Source organism: Phyllobates terribilis, unplaced genomic scaffold (genome assembly GCF_046119375.1).
Source record: "Phyllobates terribilis strain yellow unplaced genomic scaffold, ASM4611937v1 Scaffold_1__5_contigs__length_1240528914, whole genome shotgun sequence".
In the NCBI taxonomy this organism is placed as follows: Eukaryota; Metazoa; Chordata; class Amphibia; order Anura; family Dendrobatidae; genus Phyllobates; species Phyllobates terribilis.
In genome coordinates this window covers 978,622,178-978,640,403 of record NW_027362761.1, presented here as the reverse complement: position 1 = coordinate 978,640,403, position 18,226 = coordinate 978,622,178, and the positions used below count along the sequence as shown (strand labels likewise).

The 18,226-nt window shown below is 45.3% G+C and overlaps 1 protein-coding gene across 5 annotated transcripts in view; it reads left to right on the top strand.

The window, feature by feature from the left end:
• LOC141156801 (cytochrome P450 3A29-like) overlaps positions 1 to 18,226 on the top strand; it is a 93,329-nt gene that overhangs the window by 29,001 nt on the left and 46,102 nt on the right. For 2 of the 5 annotated variants that reach the window (XM_073643216.1, XM_073643199.1), the window contains one exon: positions 6,714 to 6,766. The exons of the other annotated variants lie outside the window; for them this stretch is intronic. In XM_073643216.1, the coding sequence (XP_073499317.1) occupies positions 6,714 to 6,766 (53 nt within the window). The remainder of the gene's footprint in view (positions 1 to 6,713; positions 6,767 to 18,226) is intronic. 5 annotated transcript variants of the gene reach the window in all.

The following is an 18,226-nucleotide window of genomic DNA, read 5'->3' as shown; positions in this document are numbered from 1 at the left end:
CCACCACGACTTGTGGTGAGAGGCAGAGTTGTGTTTGAGGATGCAGTTGTTGACGTGCTTCCAGTACTACGTCTCTGTCCAGGAAGGCGCAACCTGACCTCGTCGTCACTAGCATCTTCCTCCACCTCCTCTGCTGACCTCATCTCTTGGCTGACTGTGAGTTGACAGTAAGTGGGATCTCCGACCTCATCATCATCACCCTGTGCGTTATCACACCCGTCGTCCTCAGAGCCAACCTGTTCCTGCCCTGACAAAAAACTAAAGTTGTCGCTCCAATCAGGTATTTGAGTCTTATCATCGTCTTCCTCATTGTCTCCACCAACAGGAGTTACAGTTTGGGAATGAGGGTCTACATTATGGTCAGAACCTTCTGCGTCTGGTCCTGGATCCGACTCATAAAGATTCTGGGCATCAGTGCAGATCATTTCCTCGTCTGGATTCACAGAAGCGCTGGAGTCGACCTCTGATTCCCAGGCTATAGTATGAGTAAACAGCTCTGCAGACTCAACCATCTGTTCTACCTCATACTCAGACGGGCAGCTGGAGATTTGGGAGCTGTGAGGAAGCAAGTGCGATTTGGGTGACACCTTTGAGGACTGGAGTATTTGTGATGTTGAAGTTGATGTGGAGTAGAGCCCACTTAAAGGAGCACTTGATATCCGTTGAAGCACCTGCTGTTTTTGTGCCTCATCTGGAATTTGTAGCGATTGGCGTGGCCGTAAGAAAGGGATCTTATCACATTGTCCGCTAAAAGAAGTAGACATTTTAGTTTGGCTGGAAGATGGTCTTTCTTCTGCACCTACCCCACGGACACAACCTTTTTTCCCCTTCCCAACACGCCTATTCCCCTTTCCACCAGCAGCAGGCCTTTTTCCACTCATTTTGGTGGTTAACTAATTCACAACTCTGGAGTTGTTTGCACAAAAAAACAATGGATGGTAACCGAGCAGAGCTGAGTGGCCAAACTGTGGTATTAGGCCAAAACTATTGGCTGGGTTAGATGCAGAAAAAAATTATTTTTAATTTGCAACCTGATGGAGGTCAGTATAGATGGACTAATAGACCAAGTCCCACACACCGCTAGAAGCCCAAATATTTTTTCAGAGCTAGATGCAGAAAATTTTTTTATTCAATTTGCAACCTGATGGAGGTCAGTATAGATGGACTAATAGACCAAGTCCCACACACTGCTAGAAGCCCAAATATTTTTTCAGAGCTAGATGCAGAAAAAAATTATTTTTAATTTGCAACCTGATGGAGGTCAGTATAGATGGACTAATAGACCAAGTCCCACACACCGCTAGAAGCCCAAATATTTTTTCAGAGCTAGATGCAGAAAAAAATTATTTTTAATTTGCAACCTGATGGAGGTCAGTATAGATGGACTAATAGACCAAGTCCCACACACCGCTAGAAGCCCAAATATTTTTTCAGAGCTAGATGCAGAAAAAAATTATATTCAATTTGCAACCTGCTGGAGGTCAGTATAGAAGGACTAATAGAACAAGTCCCACACACTGCTAGAAGCCCAAATATTTTTTCAGAGCTAAATGAAGAAAAAAATTATTTTTAATTTGCAACCTGATGGAGGTCAGTATAGATGGACTAATAGACCAAGTCCCACACACTGCTAGAAGCCCAAATATTTTTTCAGAGCTAGATGCAGAAAAAAATTATTTTTAATTTGCAACCTGATGGAGGTCAGTATAGATGGACTAATAGACCAAGTCCCACACACTGCTAGAAGCCCAAATATTTTTTCAGAGCTAGATGCAGAAAAAAATTATTTTTAATTTGCAACCTGATGGAGGTCAGTATAGATGGACTAATAGACCAAGTCCCACACACCGCTAGAAGCCCAAATATTTTTTCAGAGCTAGATGCAGAAAAAAATTATATTCAATTTGCAACCTGCTGGACGTCAGTATAGAAGGACTAATAGAACAAGTCCCACACACTGCTAGAAGCCCAAATATTTTTTCAGAGCTAAATGAAGAAAAAAATTATTTTTAATTTGCAACCTGATGGAGGTCAGTATAGATGGACTAATAGACCAAGTCCCACACACTGCTAGAAGGCCAAATATTTTTTCAGAGCTAGATGCAGAAAAAAATTATTTTTAATTTGCAACCTGATGGAGGTCAGTATAGATGGACTAATAGACCAAGTCCCACACACCGCTAGAAGCCCAAATATTTTTTCAGAGCTAGATGCAGAAATTTTTTTTATTCAATTTGCAACCTGATGGAGGTCAGTATAGATGGACTAATAGACCAAGTCCCACACACTGCTAGAAGCCCAAATATTTTTTCAGAGCTAGATGCAGAAAAAAATTATTTTTAATTTGCAACCTGATGGAGGTCAGTATAGATGGACTAATAGACCAAGTCCCACACACCGCTAGAAGCCCAAATATTTTTTCAGAGCTAGATGCAGAAAAAAATTATATTCAATTTGCAACCTGCTGGAGGTCAGTATAGAAGGACTAATAGAACAAGTCCCACACACTGCTAGAAGCCCAAATATTTTTTCAGAGCTAAATGAAGAAAAAAATTATTTTTAATTTGCAACCTGATGGAGGTCAGTATAGATGGACTAGTAGACCAAGTCCCACACACTGCTAGAAGCCCAAATATTTTTTCAGAGCTAGATGCAGAAAAAAATTATATTCAGTTTGCAACCTGATGGAGGTCAGTATAGATGGACTAATAGAATGATGCTATGCCCAAAAGATTTTACTTCACTAGGTGCAGTAAAAAAATTGGTATTCTATACACAGGTGGTATATCTTGCAACACAGATAGGCTACTCCACTGACTAACACACTGCAATAGGCCAAAAAGGATTAGCTTTGCTAGATTCAGCCAAATGCTGTGAAAAAAACTTGCACAGCACTGGCACAGACCTGCCTGGCAAAAACTGATAGGAACTGATGTAACCTAGTCCTGAAAAGGACTCCAATTACAATTAGTCTTTACTCCCACAATCTATCTATTTAAGAGCACAGACCTGCCTGATAAAAGTCGTAGGAAATGCTGTAACCTAGTCCTTAAAAGGACTGCAATCACAACTATTCCCTACTCCCAAGCTATCTGTATATTTGTGCGAAAATTGGCTTGAAATTAACAAGGTATAGCGCACACAGCAACAGCGGTGCCGTCTAACACGCAGCTGCAGCAGTGAGAAAATGGTGGCGACGGGGAAAATGGCTTGGTCTTATAGGGCAAGGACATGTGACATACACTGCCAATCACACATGCCCTTGCTTGTGTGAAAAAAAGCACTTCGCTCCGTGTGTGCGCTGCTGATAGGCTGACAGATTGCACCTCCCCACTGCAAATGCGGGAAAGAGAAAAAAAAATGGAGATCTTCATTGTTCCTGCAGAGATCCATCCCCTGCCCCTCCCCCCGCCCCGCTGTACACTCAAACTGCGTATTAACATTAATTTTCATCATTACTGAGAAAAAATCCAGTTATGATTTTGGTGCACGAACAGTTATCGAACATAACCTCGAACAGCCGAATTTTTCTCAAATTGTTCGTGTTCGCCGACCGGCTCGAACACCGCCCAAAACAGCTCGAATTTGAGATTGGCGAACAGTTCGAGTAGAACAACGCTCATCTCTACACAGTACGCACTAGAAAGTGGCACCTGAGTCTCATCATCAGATGCGTACTGAGGTGTGCTGACCATAGGCACTGACCCACCCGCCTCTTCAGATTCAGAGAGACAAAGCGGTTGCGCATCACTACATACTACCTCTTCTTCAAATTCTAGAATTCTGCTTGGCTGGCCCTCTCTTTCCAAGCCAAGAGATTCAGAGAACAGAAGTAGAGATGGCTCCTGTCCAGGGCTCTCTGACTGCCTGGGCAATTTGGCAGGTGGTGAAGAGACAGATGGGTGCTCTTCAGTGCTCAGGACCTGAGAGGATCTGGAACTAATTGAAGTCGATGCGTTAGCTGCCATCCATCCGATAACGGCTTCAATTTGGTCCTCCCGCAGCTGTGGGGTATAGCGAGCTCCTACAAAGCTGCGCATAAAGGACTGTTCCCTGGTAAAACTGGGGGATGCTGAGTCACTGGTGCCCGCAGCAGGCACAGAATCCCCAAGTCCTCTCCCTGCAGAAACTCCACGCCCACGCCCACGACCACATGCCTTACTCCCTGCCTTCTTCATCTTGGTAGACTGATAAAGATAGGCAGAAAAGTACTAAGGGCTTAGTGTGCTTATTCCTGAACAGCTGCTAACAGGTATAAGAAACACTAGTGTGGACTAGACTTTAATATGAGCTAATGTGGCCTACACAACTGTAAAGTGGAGTGTTTGGTGAACTTTATTTATGTTTTTTTTTATAACAAAAAGACACTGGATGTGCCCAAAGATGTAAAACCGATAGTATCACAAACTTTTTTTAGCTATTACAATGCAGGAAGGTAACCTACAATGCAATAGATGAGGCTACAAAAAATAGGCTAATACTAATCTGGCTGGGGCTGCAGGGCACAAGGCTGCAGAAAGGCTTCTCTATCTACTCCTATATAGTGTGTTTGGAAGCAATGTAGCTGGATACGGATGGAACCACACTAATAGGAGAAATCATGAAAAATTAGCAGCACTAATGCAAAAAAGGACAATGTATGAGGCAGTGACGCACGCTGAGCGGACTACAACTGGACGTGGCTGCAGAACACACTACAGCATGAGCAGCACTCACACGCAGAGACCTCGCAGACAGCCGTGAACAGTGCAGAGAACTGTGCACTAGCGCTGCAAGGCAAAAGAAAGCTTCTCGCACAGCAGTTTATAAAGTAGCCTGGGTAAAGCACAATAAAGCAAATCGCTATCTCAAACTGTCCCTCAGAACAGCAGCGTCCTGTCCCTAACTGAATTCACAGCAGAGTGAACACAAAATGGCGGCGGCGGCTTTTATAGTGCGTCATGACATCATTTCATCAGCCAATCACAGCCATGCCATTAGTTAACATGCCTAACAGGATGTGCCCACACTTCTTAGGATCCTGATTGGCTGAATAAAATCAAACTAGCTCATTGCATTATGGGAACTTCCGATTCCGGTATTCGATATTCTAAAAGTATCGGAACTCAGTATCGGAACTCCGATACAGCGAATATCGGTTGATACCCGATATTTCAGTATCGGAATGCTCAATACTAGTTCCGAATCTTTAGGCAGTAAGCAAAAACTCATGGTCTATTGAAGAGAGCCGTGTGCATGACCTCTTCCTCTTTTGGGCTTATTCACACAGTATTTTACAAGGATTTAGAAAAGGATTTTACTGCAGATGCACATAAAAATGCTTCAAATACTCTTTGAATAAGCTTCATATTGGTTTTACTGTGAAATGTTCAAAATAACGTGAAAAAAACAGCACTGTGTCCACTTGTAAAGAGACAAGACACTGTGGAACCAGAACAGCGAGGAGATGTGGCAAAGGGGAGGAGTCTGATCAGGAGCCCGGGTACAGTATTGTCAGAGAAAAACAGCGCGTGTGCAAGTTCTGAGGTGATTCTGGCACCAAGGAGAGAGAAGGGAGGAGCGACAGCAGCGACCGGAGCTCCTGTCAGGAAGAAAAGTGCCGCATATCCGCCCAGATGTCAATGGTCAAGCCCTGAAGACCCGAGCAATGCCAGTCAAGGTTCCTCACCCAGGTGACGTAGGTTGACAGGTCGGGAGCAGGCTGCAGGGCATGGTTCTCAGATGTGTGCGCCAGAGACACGTGGTACCGGGCACAGATAAAGGGAAAGACAGTAGTCAAACGGGGACCAGCAGACGCCAGAGCGACATCGCGAAAGTGGATAGAGAGTGATGGGGGAAACCTTGCCCAGTATACTTAATGACAATCTAGTTCCCCTTCCCTCCAGTAGATCATTTTAAACTACCAGCCCCTGAATTCTAGTGTATTCTGATAATTTATTCTGTGATGTGATTTACTGCCAAACATTATAAGGAAATTGTTACCATATAATATGTGTTTTATAATTAATATTACTTGTTAAATAAAATAAATATACTGTTGTTCTGCCTGTGTCTCCGCTGTTGCATTCTGATACCTGCTTATACACTAAAGGAACTTTACTCATTAAAATCAGTCGGAAACTTGTTCAAAGAGTATTTGACATGGTTTTTGATGTGGATTTAGGAACAGAATCTATTTCTAAATTCTCGTAAAAAAAAACTCAATGTGAACATAGCATTAGAGGGCTGATTTTTGGAGGTAAGAGTTCTGGAATTTGAATTTGTACTTATCAGACATTTATTTTATATACTTTCGATAAGCCCCAAATGTCACGGAAGGTAATACAACTTTAATTTTTAGCGCAGCCCCTGGATTCGTTCAGTATGACAATGTGGCCATGGGCCAAAAAAAGTTGTGCACCCATGCTCTAGAGCTCGGTGCAGAAAATGGAACATGTAGCAGCAATTTTGAATGTTAGAGAAGTAGCATATGAGATTGTATAACAGAAGCAGAAATGTCATCACACACCAGAGACAGAGCAATGTCCCAATTTCAAGATGAATAATATATCTCGCTGATTTTTGTGTTTTGTGAGAGCTTGCTACATCTGCCTGTAATAACCGACTTTATAAACCAGTTACTCTATCTACATCTAACAATGTTCTTTTCTTAGTTTGCAGATTATCGCTTTTTTACTACTTACTAGTAAAGCAAATACTTTTTTTGTTTTTAGGGAGTTTTTGAATGTGACATGGAATGTTTCAAAAAATATGGAAAAATATGGGGGTAAGTAAACGATATAACGGAGAATTTGTCACTTCATGCGGAGAAACTGGTATGAAAGAATTTCTGAAAAGAGAGCATGGCTTAGAGGAAAAGTGTGACCTAGAACAGCTCAACAGATTTTGTAATAATTTATGCCAGAATCTGAGTGAATTATAGCAAAACTGTCCCGTGGCTCATGACTGGAGTACATTTCTGACCCTGGTGCGCAGGCAGGCTGAAAAGATGCACTAAATTCATTAAAAGTCTTGTATGTATCTGGGTAAATAAAGTCCACGTTTTTTACTTATTTCCATTGGACTGCTGTTTCCATCATGCTGCGTGTATGTGTATATATATATATTTATATATATATATACACATACACGCACCATGATATATATATATATATACACAGTTGAAACCAGAATTTTACATACAGTATAGACCAAAAGTTTGGACACACCTTCTCATTTAAAGATTTTTCTGTATTTTCATTACTATGAAAATTGTACATTCACACTGAAGGCATCAAAACTATGAATTAACACATGTGGAATTATATACTTAACAAAAAAGTGTGAAACAACTGAAAATATGTCTTATATTCTAGGTTCTTCAAAGTAGCCACCTTTTGCTTTGATGATTGCTTTGCACACTCTTGGCATTCTCTTGATGAGTTTCAAGAGGTAGTCACCGGAAATGGTCTTCCAACAATCTTGAAGGAGTTCCCAGAGATACTTAGCACTTGTTGGCCCCTTTGCCTTCACTCTGCGGTCCAGCTCACCCCAAACCATCTCGATTGGGTTCAGGTCTGGTGACTGTGGAGGCCAGGTCATCTGGCGTAGCACCCCATCACTCTCCCTCTTGGTCAAATAGCCCTTACACAGCCTGGAGGTGTGTTTGAGGTCATTGTACTGTTGAAAAATAAATGATGGTCCAACTAAACGCAAACTGGATGGAATAGCATGCCGCTGCAAGTTGCTGTGGTAGCCATGCTGGTTCAGTATGCCTTCAATTTTGAATAAATCCCCAACAGTGTCACCAGCAAAGCACCCCCACACCATCACACCTCCTCCTCCATGCTTCACGGTGGGAACCAAGCATGTTGAGTCCATCCGTTCACCTTTTCTGCGTCGCACAAAGACACGGTGGTTGGAACCAAAGATCTCAAATTTGGACTCATTAGACCAAAGCACAGATTTCCACTGGTCTAATGTACATTTCTTGTGTTCTTTAGCCCAAACAAGTCTCTTCTGCTTGTTGCATGTCCTTAGCAGTGGTTTCCTAGCAGCTATTTTACCATGAATGCCTGCTGCACAAAGTCTCCTCTTAACAGTTGTTGAGGAGATGTGTCTGCTGCTAGAACTCTGTGTGGCATTGACCTGGTCTCTAATCTGAGCTGCTGTTAACCTGCGATTTCTGAGGCTGGTGACTCGGATAAACTTATCCTCAGAAGCAGAGGTGACTGTTGGTCTTCCTTTCCTGGGGCGGTCCTCGTGTCAGCCAGTTTCTTTGTAGCGCTTGATGGTTTTTGCAACTGCACTTGGGGACACATTCAAAGTTTGCCCAATTTTTCGCACTGACTGACCTTCATTTCTTAAAGTAATGATGGCCATTTTACTTAGCTGCTTTTTTCTTGCCATAATACAAATTCTAACAGTCTATTCAGTAGGACTATCAGCTGTGTATCCACCTGACTTCTGCACAACACAACTGATGGTCCCAACCCCATTTATAAGGCAAGAAATCCCACTTATTAAACCTGACAGGGCACACCTGTGAAGTGAAAACCATTTCCGGTGACTACCTCTTGAAGCTCATCAAGAGAATGCCAAGAGTGTGCAAAGCAGTCATCAAAGCAAAAGGTGGCTACTTTGAAGAACCTAGAATATAAGACATATTTTCAGTTGTTTCACACTTTTTTGTTAAGTATATAATTCCACATGAGTTAATTCATAGTTTTGATGCCTTCAGTGTGAATGTACAATTTTCAAAGTCATGAAAATACAGAAAAATCTTTAAATGAAAAGGTGTGTCCAAACTTTTGGTCTGTACTGTATATTTTTTTATTTGATAGCATGTCAGCCTGTTTTTCTATAATTTTCTATAGCTTTGAAAATTATCCAGAGCTATTTGTTTCCATCTGTTGACTTTCGAGAAATTATCAGTATACAAGATTGTATAACAGCACTTTACAGCAACGATATTTTGCATCAGCATTTTCAAATGAAAACATGATAGATGCTCAACATCCTCAGATGATATGATGGATCTGGATACAAAAAAATACTATGTTAATATGCCTTGTTCACATCTGAATTGTGACTTCTATTTATAATGGAAACATTGATGCAATGCCAGGGATCCATCATATGACAACAGCATCTGATGAACTCCAATAATGTATAATGAGGTCTGTCAGTTTCCATCATTTCATGTCTGTTAATGTCTATTAAAATTATGTCAACCGACAGACTAGAGATGAGTGAATTTGTTCGGCGAATGATCGCCAGTTTCAAATTCGGCACGAATACGGCACATTCGGATTCGTGTTCTTTTGCGCAAAAATTGGCAAAAGTCGGCCCCGAACACAAACATCCCTGGTTTCCCATGCTGTCATCTGCGTGACAGCGTGGGAATCAGGGGCTGTGACCGGCGGTAAGAAGGCTACCATCGGTCACAGCGCTGCGAGGATCATGCAGTCAGCTGTCAGCATGATCCCGCAGCTATGACAGTCACCAGCGGTAAAAAGCTTATCACGGGTGACAGGCGCCGGCTGATGAGTCTACTAACCCCGTCATCCAACCCCTCCTGTTACTGTACACAAGCGCCGCTGAAGTAATCTCTCATCAGGGAGTTTGCGCGGTGATAGTGAAAAGTAAAATAAAAGTTAAATAAATATTTAAATAAAAATAATAAAACACATTATACTCACCTACCACTTACCTACACCTTGTCCTCGATGTTCTCATCTCCTATAAAAAAAAAAAAAACACCATATACTCACCTTACACCTAGTCCCCAAAGCCAATGGTCACCTGCAATAAAGGTAAAATAATAAACCAACCTCATCCTCACCTGTCCGCCACAGTCGATATACCGAGTGTCCCATGACGATCTCAGTGATAGCACGGCCACATCGGGAGATGTGACTGTGCTTTCTGGCAGCCGGCGATACACTGACAGCTATGCCTCCCGCAGTGTATCGCGAGAAGATGCCGGCACTAAGATCACTGGAGTTCAAACAGCTGATGATCAGCTGTGTGAACTCGAATGACCACAGCCGACAACTTCTCGTGAAACACTGTGGGAGCGAGCGCGCTCCTGTCAGTGTATCGCCGGCTGCCTGATAGGATGGTCACATCTCCAGATGTGGCCGTGCTATCACTGATATCGTCTTGGGACACTCGGTATATTGACTGTGGCGGACAGGTGAGGATGAGGTTGGTTTATTATTTTACCTTAATTGCAAGTGACCATGGGCTTCGGGGACTAGGTGTAAGTTGAGTATATTGTGGGAGGATGAGTACATTGGGGTCAAGTGCAGGTAAATGGTAGGTGAGTATAAAGTGTTTTATTATTTTTATTGAAATATTTATTTATTTTTAATTTTTTTTACTTTCACTTTCATCGCACATGCGTGCTGATGAGAGATTACTTCTCCCATCATTGGCGCTTGTGTACAGTGACAGGAGGCGCCGGATGATGGCGGTAGTAGCCCCATCAGCCTGCGCCTGTCACCTGCAGTAAGCTTTTTACCGCGGGTAACTGTCACAGCAGCAGGGATTATGCTGACAGCATGACCCCACAGCGCTGTTACCGGCGGTAATAATATTACAGCCGATAACAGGCCCTGATTCCCGTGCTGTCAACCCAAACATCAAAACATTCGCTCATCTCTACGACAGACCTCATGCTGCTAAAACCTATTTTCCAATTAAGGCGCCGTTCTTTTTCATATCATTTGTTAACTAGTGTTGAGCGAGCATGCTCAACACTGCTCGGTACTCGCCCGAGCATCTCACTACTCGGGATGTTCGGCGAGCACCGAGCATTTCCGGGTTACTCAGGAGGGAGCTCGGGTCACCGCCCTGCACGTTTTGCGCTCTTTACAGAGCCAATGAACATGCAGGGATTGCCAGCCAGTCACTTTAATGCCTCAGCTATGTTGTTTGTGGGCATTACAGTGATTGGATGGCCGCACAGCATCACCTCGAGTAATTAAAACCGGGCGCCGCCATCTTGGACACAGTCGCTTCAGATCAGCCAGTGTAGGGTCAGTGCTGCTGAGCTAGAGAGAGATTTATACTCCGAAATAGTTAGTGTAGGGTCTCTAAAGCCTGCCAGATCAAACAAACAGTCCTTCTCAGGACTAATATCCATCCCAGATATCAGGCAGGCAGGCTGTATAGGAGACGCAGTGGTTATACCAGAAAATGCTGCATTACAGTCCTGTGTGCTCCTGTTGGTCAAATTGCTAGACTTATCACCCCGGTCTCAGGGGCCAGGAAAATTTTTTTTTTTCATCTAAATCCTGTTTTTTTTTCCTTAGTCAGACTGTCCAAATACGCGTCTTATTAACCCTTTGGTATCCCCCCCCCAAAAAAAAATTTTTTTAGTGTGTCTGTGACTGTTCAGACACCAATATACCTGTTTAAAAAAGTCTTGGGTAGGCCAGAAAAATAGAACTGTGGTTTTGCAGTTCCACGGGTCAAATCTCTCGTATTATCCTTTTTTGGCATTTTTTGCCGTAAAAAAAAACTGTAATAGTGTCACCCTGACTGGTCAGACACCAATATATCTGTTTAAAAGAGTCTGGTGTAGGCCAGAAAAATATAACTGTGGTTTTGCAGTTCCACGGGTCAAATCTCTGTATTATCCTGTTTTTGGCATTTTTTGCCGTAAAAAAAACTGTAATAGTGTCTCTCTGACTGGTCAGACACCAATATATCTGTTTAAAAGAGTCTGGTGTAGGCCAGAAAAATATAACTGTGGTTTTGCAGTTCCACGGGTCAAATCTCTGTATTATCCTGTTTTTGGCATTTTTTGCCGTAAAAAAAACTGTAATAGTTTCTCCCTGACTGGTCAGACACCAATATATCTGTTTAAAAGAGTCTGGTGTGTGCCAGAAAAATATAACTGTGGTTCTGCAGTTCCACGGTTCAAATCTCTGTATTATCCTGTTTTTGGCATTTTTTGCCGTAAAAAAAACTGTAAATAGTGTCTCCCTGATTGGTCAGACACCAATATATCTGTTTAAAAGAGTCTGGTGTAGGCCAGAAAAATACATCTGTGGTTTTGCAGTTCCACCGTTCAAATCTCTGTATTATCCACTTTTGGGCCTTTTTTACATAAAAAAAAACAGTTTGAGTGTGTCGCTGACTGTTCAGCCCCAAATATATCTATTAAAAAAAGTCTGGTATATGCCAGTAAATTAGAACTGTGGTTTTGCAGTTCCACGGTTCAAATCTCTGTATTATCCAGCTTTTGGCCTGTTTTACGTAAAAAAAAAAAATTGTGTCTCCCTGTCTGTTCAGTCACAAATATATCTGTTTAAAAGATTCTGGTGTAGGCCAGACAAATAGAACTGTGGTTTTCCTCTTCCACCGTTCTAATCTCCTTTTTATTACCCTTTTTCCATTGATAGTGCGAGTGTAAGCTATTTTACTTCATTTACAATGGGCAAGGCGCGTGGCAAGGGACGTGGAACTGGACGTTCTGGTGATGGTGTGTGTAGAGCACGGGGTCGTGGCCAAGGTGAAAATGTGCCACAACCAACAGCCACATATTCTCGCTCCCACTTCTTGACCGAATTACTACTACAACACCAGTATTGCGAACTGATCAGTGTGAACAGGTTATTAATTGGATAGCAGATAATTCTTCCAGTTACCTGGGCACCACCACCTCCGGTCTGTCTTCCACACGGTCAAGTTTTAGTAGCCGTACTCCTCCTCACCCTGATGCTCCTTCCTCCCACCATGCCGAGTGTCGTCAGACAGCAACTGATCCCACACTTGGACACTCTGAAGAGCTGTTCATTGGTCCATTTCCATATTTGTGCCCCTCGCCTGCTCCGCTGGAAGTGGTGGAAGAGGAGATCCCATGTAGCGATGCCCAAATATTTGAACAGCCACGGCCACAGGAAGTCGACGCTGGCAATTTGTCACAAGAGGTGGACGATGACGAGACACAATTGCCACGAACTGAGGAGGAGGATCGTGGTGTGGAAGAGGAGGAGGTGATGGATGATCTAGTAACTGACCCAACGTGGCAGGAGGACACGCAGAGCGAGGCCAGCAGCACACAGGGGGAGGGAGGCAGAGTACCCCAACAGGCAGGAAGAAGCAGTGTGGTGGCCGCAGACAGAAGGCAGGCAACCTTTCCCTGTAACACCAACACGAGGGACGTTGCCAGTACAACCGGTAGGTCTTCCTACTTTTTTAAAGACTCTGCTGATAACCCCAAAAAGGCCATTTGTACCACCTGCCATGCCAGCATCAGCAGGGGTGACCACCACCAGCATGATCAGGCACATGGCAGCAAAGCACCCGACTTTGTGGTGCGTACCCCAGGGTCCACGACCAGTGTCAGCAGGTGTCACCATTGCTTCTTCCGCTGTTGTGCGTGTAATAGAACCCCCTGTTGTGCGTGCAAGGCAATCCCCTGTCCATATTGCATGCAAAGATGCCCCCTCCTCTCAGTCTTCACTTGTTATGGCAGTTTCTCAAGAAACAGCATCAACGTCCACATCCACGTCCCACCGCAGCGTTCAATTGTCCATATCCCAGAGCTTTGAACGAAAGCGCAAATTCGCAGCCAACGCCCCACAGGCCACAGTCCTAAATGCGCACATTTCACGACTGCTTGCGTTGGAAATGCTGCCTTTTAGGCTGGTGGAGACGGAATCCTTCCGCCACCTTATGGCGGTGGCCATCCCTCAGTACTGGGTCCCCAGCCGACACTATTTTGCCCGGTGTGCTATCCCCGCACTACACAAGCACGTGTCCCAAAACATCTGCCGTGCCCTCAGCAACGCAGTTACTGGGAGAGTACACCTGACAACGGACACGTGGACAAGCGCTTGTGGCCAGGGACGGTACATCTCCCTGACGGCACACTGGGTAAACATAGTGGAAGCCGGGACCCAGTCGGACCTTGGGACGGAACACATCCTCCCCACACTGAGGATTGCGGGCCCTATGTCAGTCAGAGTTGCCCCCACAGTGTACAGCTCCTGCGCATCATCATCCTCCTCTTCCTCATGTTCAGCCACCATCTCAGATATCACCACATCAGTTACAAGCTGGAAGCACTGCAGTACTGCCTCAGCCAAGCGGCAACAGGCTGTGCTGAAACTCATAAGCTTAGGTAAGAAACCTCACACTGCTTGTGAGTTGTGGACAGCTGTGAAAGAGCAGGCAGATCTGTGGCTGAGACTGCTGAACCTACATCCAGGCATGGTCGTGTGTGACAATGGCCGTAACCTGGTGGCGGCTCTGAGGCGAGGCGAGATCACACACGTACCATGCCTGGCTCATGTGCTTAACCTCGTGGTTCAGCGGTTTCTAAAATCGTACCCTGAGTTGCCAGATCTGCTCGTCAAAGTACGCCACCTGTCAGCTCATTTTCGCAAGTCGGCTACAGCTTCCGCCGCCCTTGCTGTGTTGCAGCAGCGTTTGCAGCTTCCGGCACACCGACTGGTGTGTGATGTCCCAACACGTTGGAACTCTACCCTCCACATGTTGCAAAGGAATTGTGAGCAGAAGAGAGCAGTTGTGGAGTACCAACTGCAACAAGTCCGTCGATATTCAGGTCAGACTCCACACATAAGACCTCAGGAGTGGACCTGGATGTCTGACATATGTACCATCCTGACAAACTTGGAGGAGTCCACCAAGATGGTGAGTGGCGATGACGCCATCATTCGCATCAGCATCCCACTTGTCTGTCTTTTGCAACGTTCTCTGCAGAGAATTAAAGAGGAGGCATTGCAGCCAGAGTATGATGAGATGGATCAAGAAGCCGTAGCGGGCGATTACACACAGCCCAGCCTCATCTCATCCCAATGTGCATTGGGGGACAATGAGGGAGAGGAGGAGGAGGAGGAAGAACAGGAGCTGGTATCTTGCGCTGTAGACGGTAGTACCTGTACAACTGTCATACCGTCGGTTCAGCGTGGGTGGCCTGAGGACAGGGGGGAGGAGGAGGAGGAGAGCATGGTCAGTCGTCATCTTGGTGAGGACATGGAAGTCGTGCCCGTTACCAGTCTGGCACGCATGGCTGACTTTATGTTACGCTGCCTTAACCGTGACCCTCGCGTAGTAAAAATGTTGGGTGACAGTCATTACTGGCTGGTGACACTTTTAGACCCTCACTACAAGGAGAACTTTCACTCTCTTATTCCTGAGGTGGAGAGGTCTACAAAAATGGAACAGTACCAGAAGGCCCTTGCTGCAGAACTGTTAAAAAAATTCCCATCTGAACACGCTAGCGGCGGAGGTCACAGTTAGTTGCCCAACCAAGACATACAGGCGAGAGAGACGCAACTCCAATCCAGCAGAGGCAGGGGAACACGTTCTGGGTCAGTTTTCTGAGACCCACCCAGCTTACAGGCCCTGAGGCGTGGGGTACTCTCACAAGGAGTGGAAAGTTTCAAAAGATGGTGAGGGAGTACCTTGCCGACCGTACCAGCATCCTCCGTGATTCCTCTGTGCCTTTTAATTATTGGGTATCCAAGCTGGACACTTGGAATGAACTCTCTCTGTACGCCTTGGAGGTCCTGGCCTGCCCTGCCGCTAGCGTGTTATCGGAGCTTGTTTTTAGTGCCGCTGGGGGAATTATAACAGATAAGCGCACTCGCCTGTCAACTGACAATGCTGACAAGCTGACCCTTATCAAAATGAACAAGGGCTGGATTGGGCCAGACTTCTCATCACCACCAAATGACAGCAGAGTAACATAAAGTCAAATCCACTGTGTTATTTCGGGAGGTGTATTCACATGCACCGCTTCACACCCACACATGGGTATACGCTTCCTCATTTCGGCTGTATTTTGCTCTTCTCCTTATCCTCAGCCTCCACCACCACTATACCACCAGGGTGACCTTGGTCCTTGTTGCCAGCATTGCAAGTTCCTCCATCCTAATTTTTGGCAGCTTTTGCTTGGAAGGCATAGGCAAAGACTATGGGAGACCCACTCCCCATTAATGGGAATAATGTTTTTAAGATGCTGTACTGCATGGCTCTTCTAAGGGGCATTTAAACCATCTTGTTAAGCTACTGCAACCTCCACATCTCTTCCAAGGGGCATTGAAACAATCTTGTTAAGCTACTGCGACCTCCACCACTTTTCCAAGGGGCATTGATATTGTCTTTTTATTCCACTGCGATCTCCACCATTCTTCCAACGGACATTGCATTTCTTCCTAATTTTAGTCAGCTTTTGCTTTTCAATGCATAGGCGAACACTAAGGGAGACCCACTCCCCAATAATGTGTAGAAGGTTTTTAGTATGCTGTAATCCACGTCTGTTTCAAGGGGCATTTCAGTTCCTCATAATTTTTGGAAAGCCTTCCATTCACTGCTTAGGCCAATAGTGCACAGGAGACCCAGTTTCTATAAATGGAAAAAACAGTTTAGTTAAGGCCCTCTGACCTCCATGTCACTTCCAAGGGGAATTGGAGTGCCTCAAAATTTTTGGTAGGCATTGCACTCACTGCATGCCCTTTAACTGTGTAGCCATATTGCTCCTTTTGGTACAGAAACATATCCTACAAGACATGTGTGGTTGACTGGCCTGATATTGATGTGAATGGTCCCTGTTCCTCCTGCTCCTTCTCCTTTGCCACCACCTCATCCATCATTCATCACCTGAAGCTTTGTTTTAACGGGAGTCATAGAACTGGGATAGTAGCAGGAAAACATCCAGCAATCCTCGGAGGAGGTAGGATATGCGCCAAAACGCTGACCACCTCAGGCCTGGCCGCTACTACATACATGCACTTGCATTCCAAGAAAACAAAGCAGATGCTAACTTCTATCATGATCATCATGCTCCTCATCTTGGCACTCTCAAATCCCCTGATGGAGAAGCCAGGGCCCACCTGAGGAGTGTGGTTCTCTGGTGGGCTCGTCCAATGCTGTCCTAAAGCAGGCCGGGCTAAGAAAATTGTGTGGGGGGATGTTCCAAGGAGAAATGGGGGCGGCTGGGGACCGTTTATGTACACCCGGCCGCCCCTAGGTGGCTGGGGATCGAGTATGGACACCCGGCCACCCCCTGGCGGCTGGGAACCGAGCGTGGACACCCGGCCGCCGGGCGGCTGGGGACTGAGTATAGATACCTCGCTGCTGAAGCAGCCATAAGGTAGTGGCCAGCTTCGGCCTCCTCCAAACTAAAAGGCCCCATTTCAAGTGCAAGCTAGCAGTATGGTATTGCAGCCTGGGGGTGGGTGGGTGTTTGGTTGCACACTTACGCTTGCATTCCAAGAAAACAAAGCAGATGCTAACTTCTATCATCATCATCATGCTCCTCACCTTGGCACTCTCAACTCCCCTGATGGAGAAGCCAGGGCCCACCGGAGGAGTCTGGTTCTCTGGTGGGCTCATCAAATGCTGCCCTAAAGCAGGCCGGGCTAAGAAAAGTGTGTGAGGGATGTTCCAAGGAGAAATGGTGGCGGCTGGGGACCATTTATGGACACCCGGCCGCCCCCCAGGCGGCTGGAGAGCGTGTATGGACACCTGGCTGCGGGGCGGCTGGGGACCAAGTATGGACACCCGGCCGCCCCCTGGCGGCTGGGGACCGAGCGTGGACACCCGGCCGCCAGGCGGCTGGGGACTGAGTATGGATACCTCGCTGCCGAAGCATCCATGAGGTAGTGGCCAGCTTCGGCCTCCTCCAAACTAAAAGGCCCCATTTCAAGTGCAAGCAAGCTAGCAGTATGGTATTGCAGCCTGGGGGTGGGTGGGTGGCAGGCTGCATACTTGCGCTTGCATTGCAAGGAATGGGGGAGGTACAATTGAACACTGCCCTGGGACAAGGACTTGCACGGGGATAGTTGCAAGTCTGCATCTTCTGATGTGGAAAGGATCACTTCTGATGGACACACTTATAGGCAGTGACCTGGGTGTCAGACATGCTTCCAGGGGTCTTCCCCATGCTGTTCTCATGTCTTTTCAGCACTGTATGCATGTGTCGCACAGCACATGGCCAGATAAGATTGTAAAATATTAAAATGACATTTCCCGGTGAATGCATTTGTGACGGTTGAAAGCAACACAAAAGTGCAAAAACGCATAAAAAATTCTACTTGTGAACATAGCCCAAGGTGTGGAGGAGTATTTTTGTTTTTGGTTATTTATTTTACCTTATACACAAGTCTTTACCCTGGAAAGGAAGTTCCTTAACATATTTCACAGGAAAACCGTTTCAGTTTAGTTTTTGAACGTTTTATTGTGAGCCCGTAAAAGTGGCTTAATA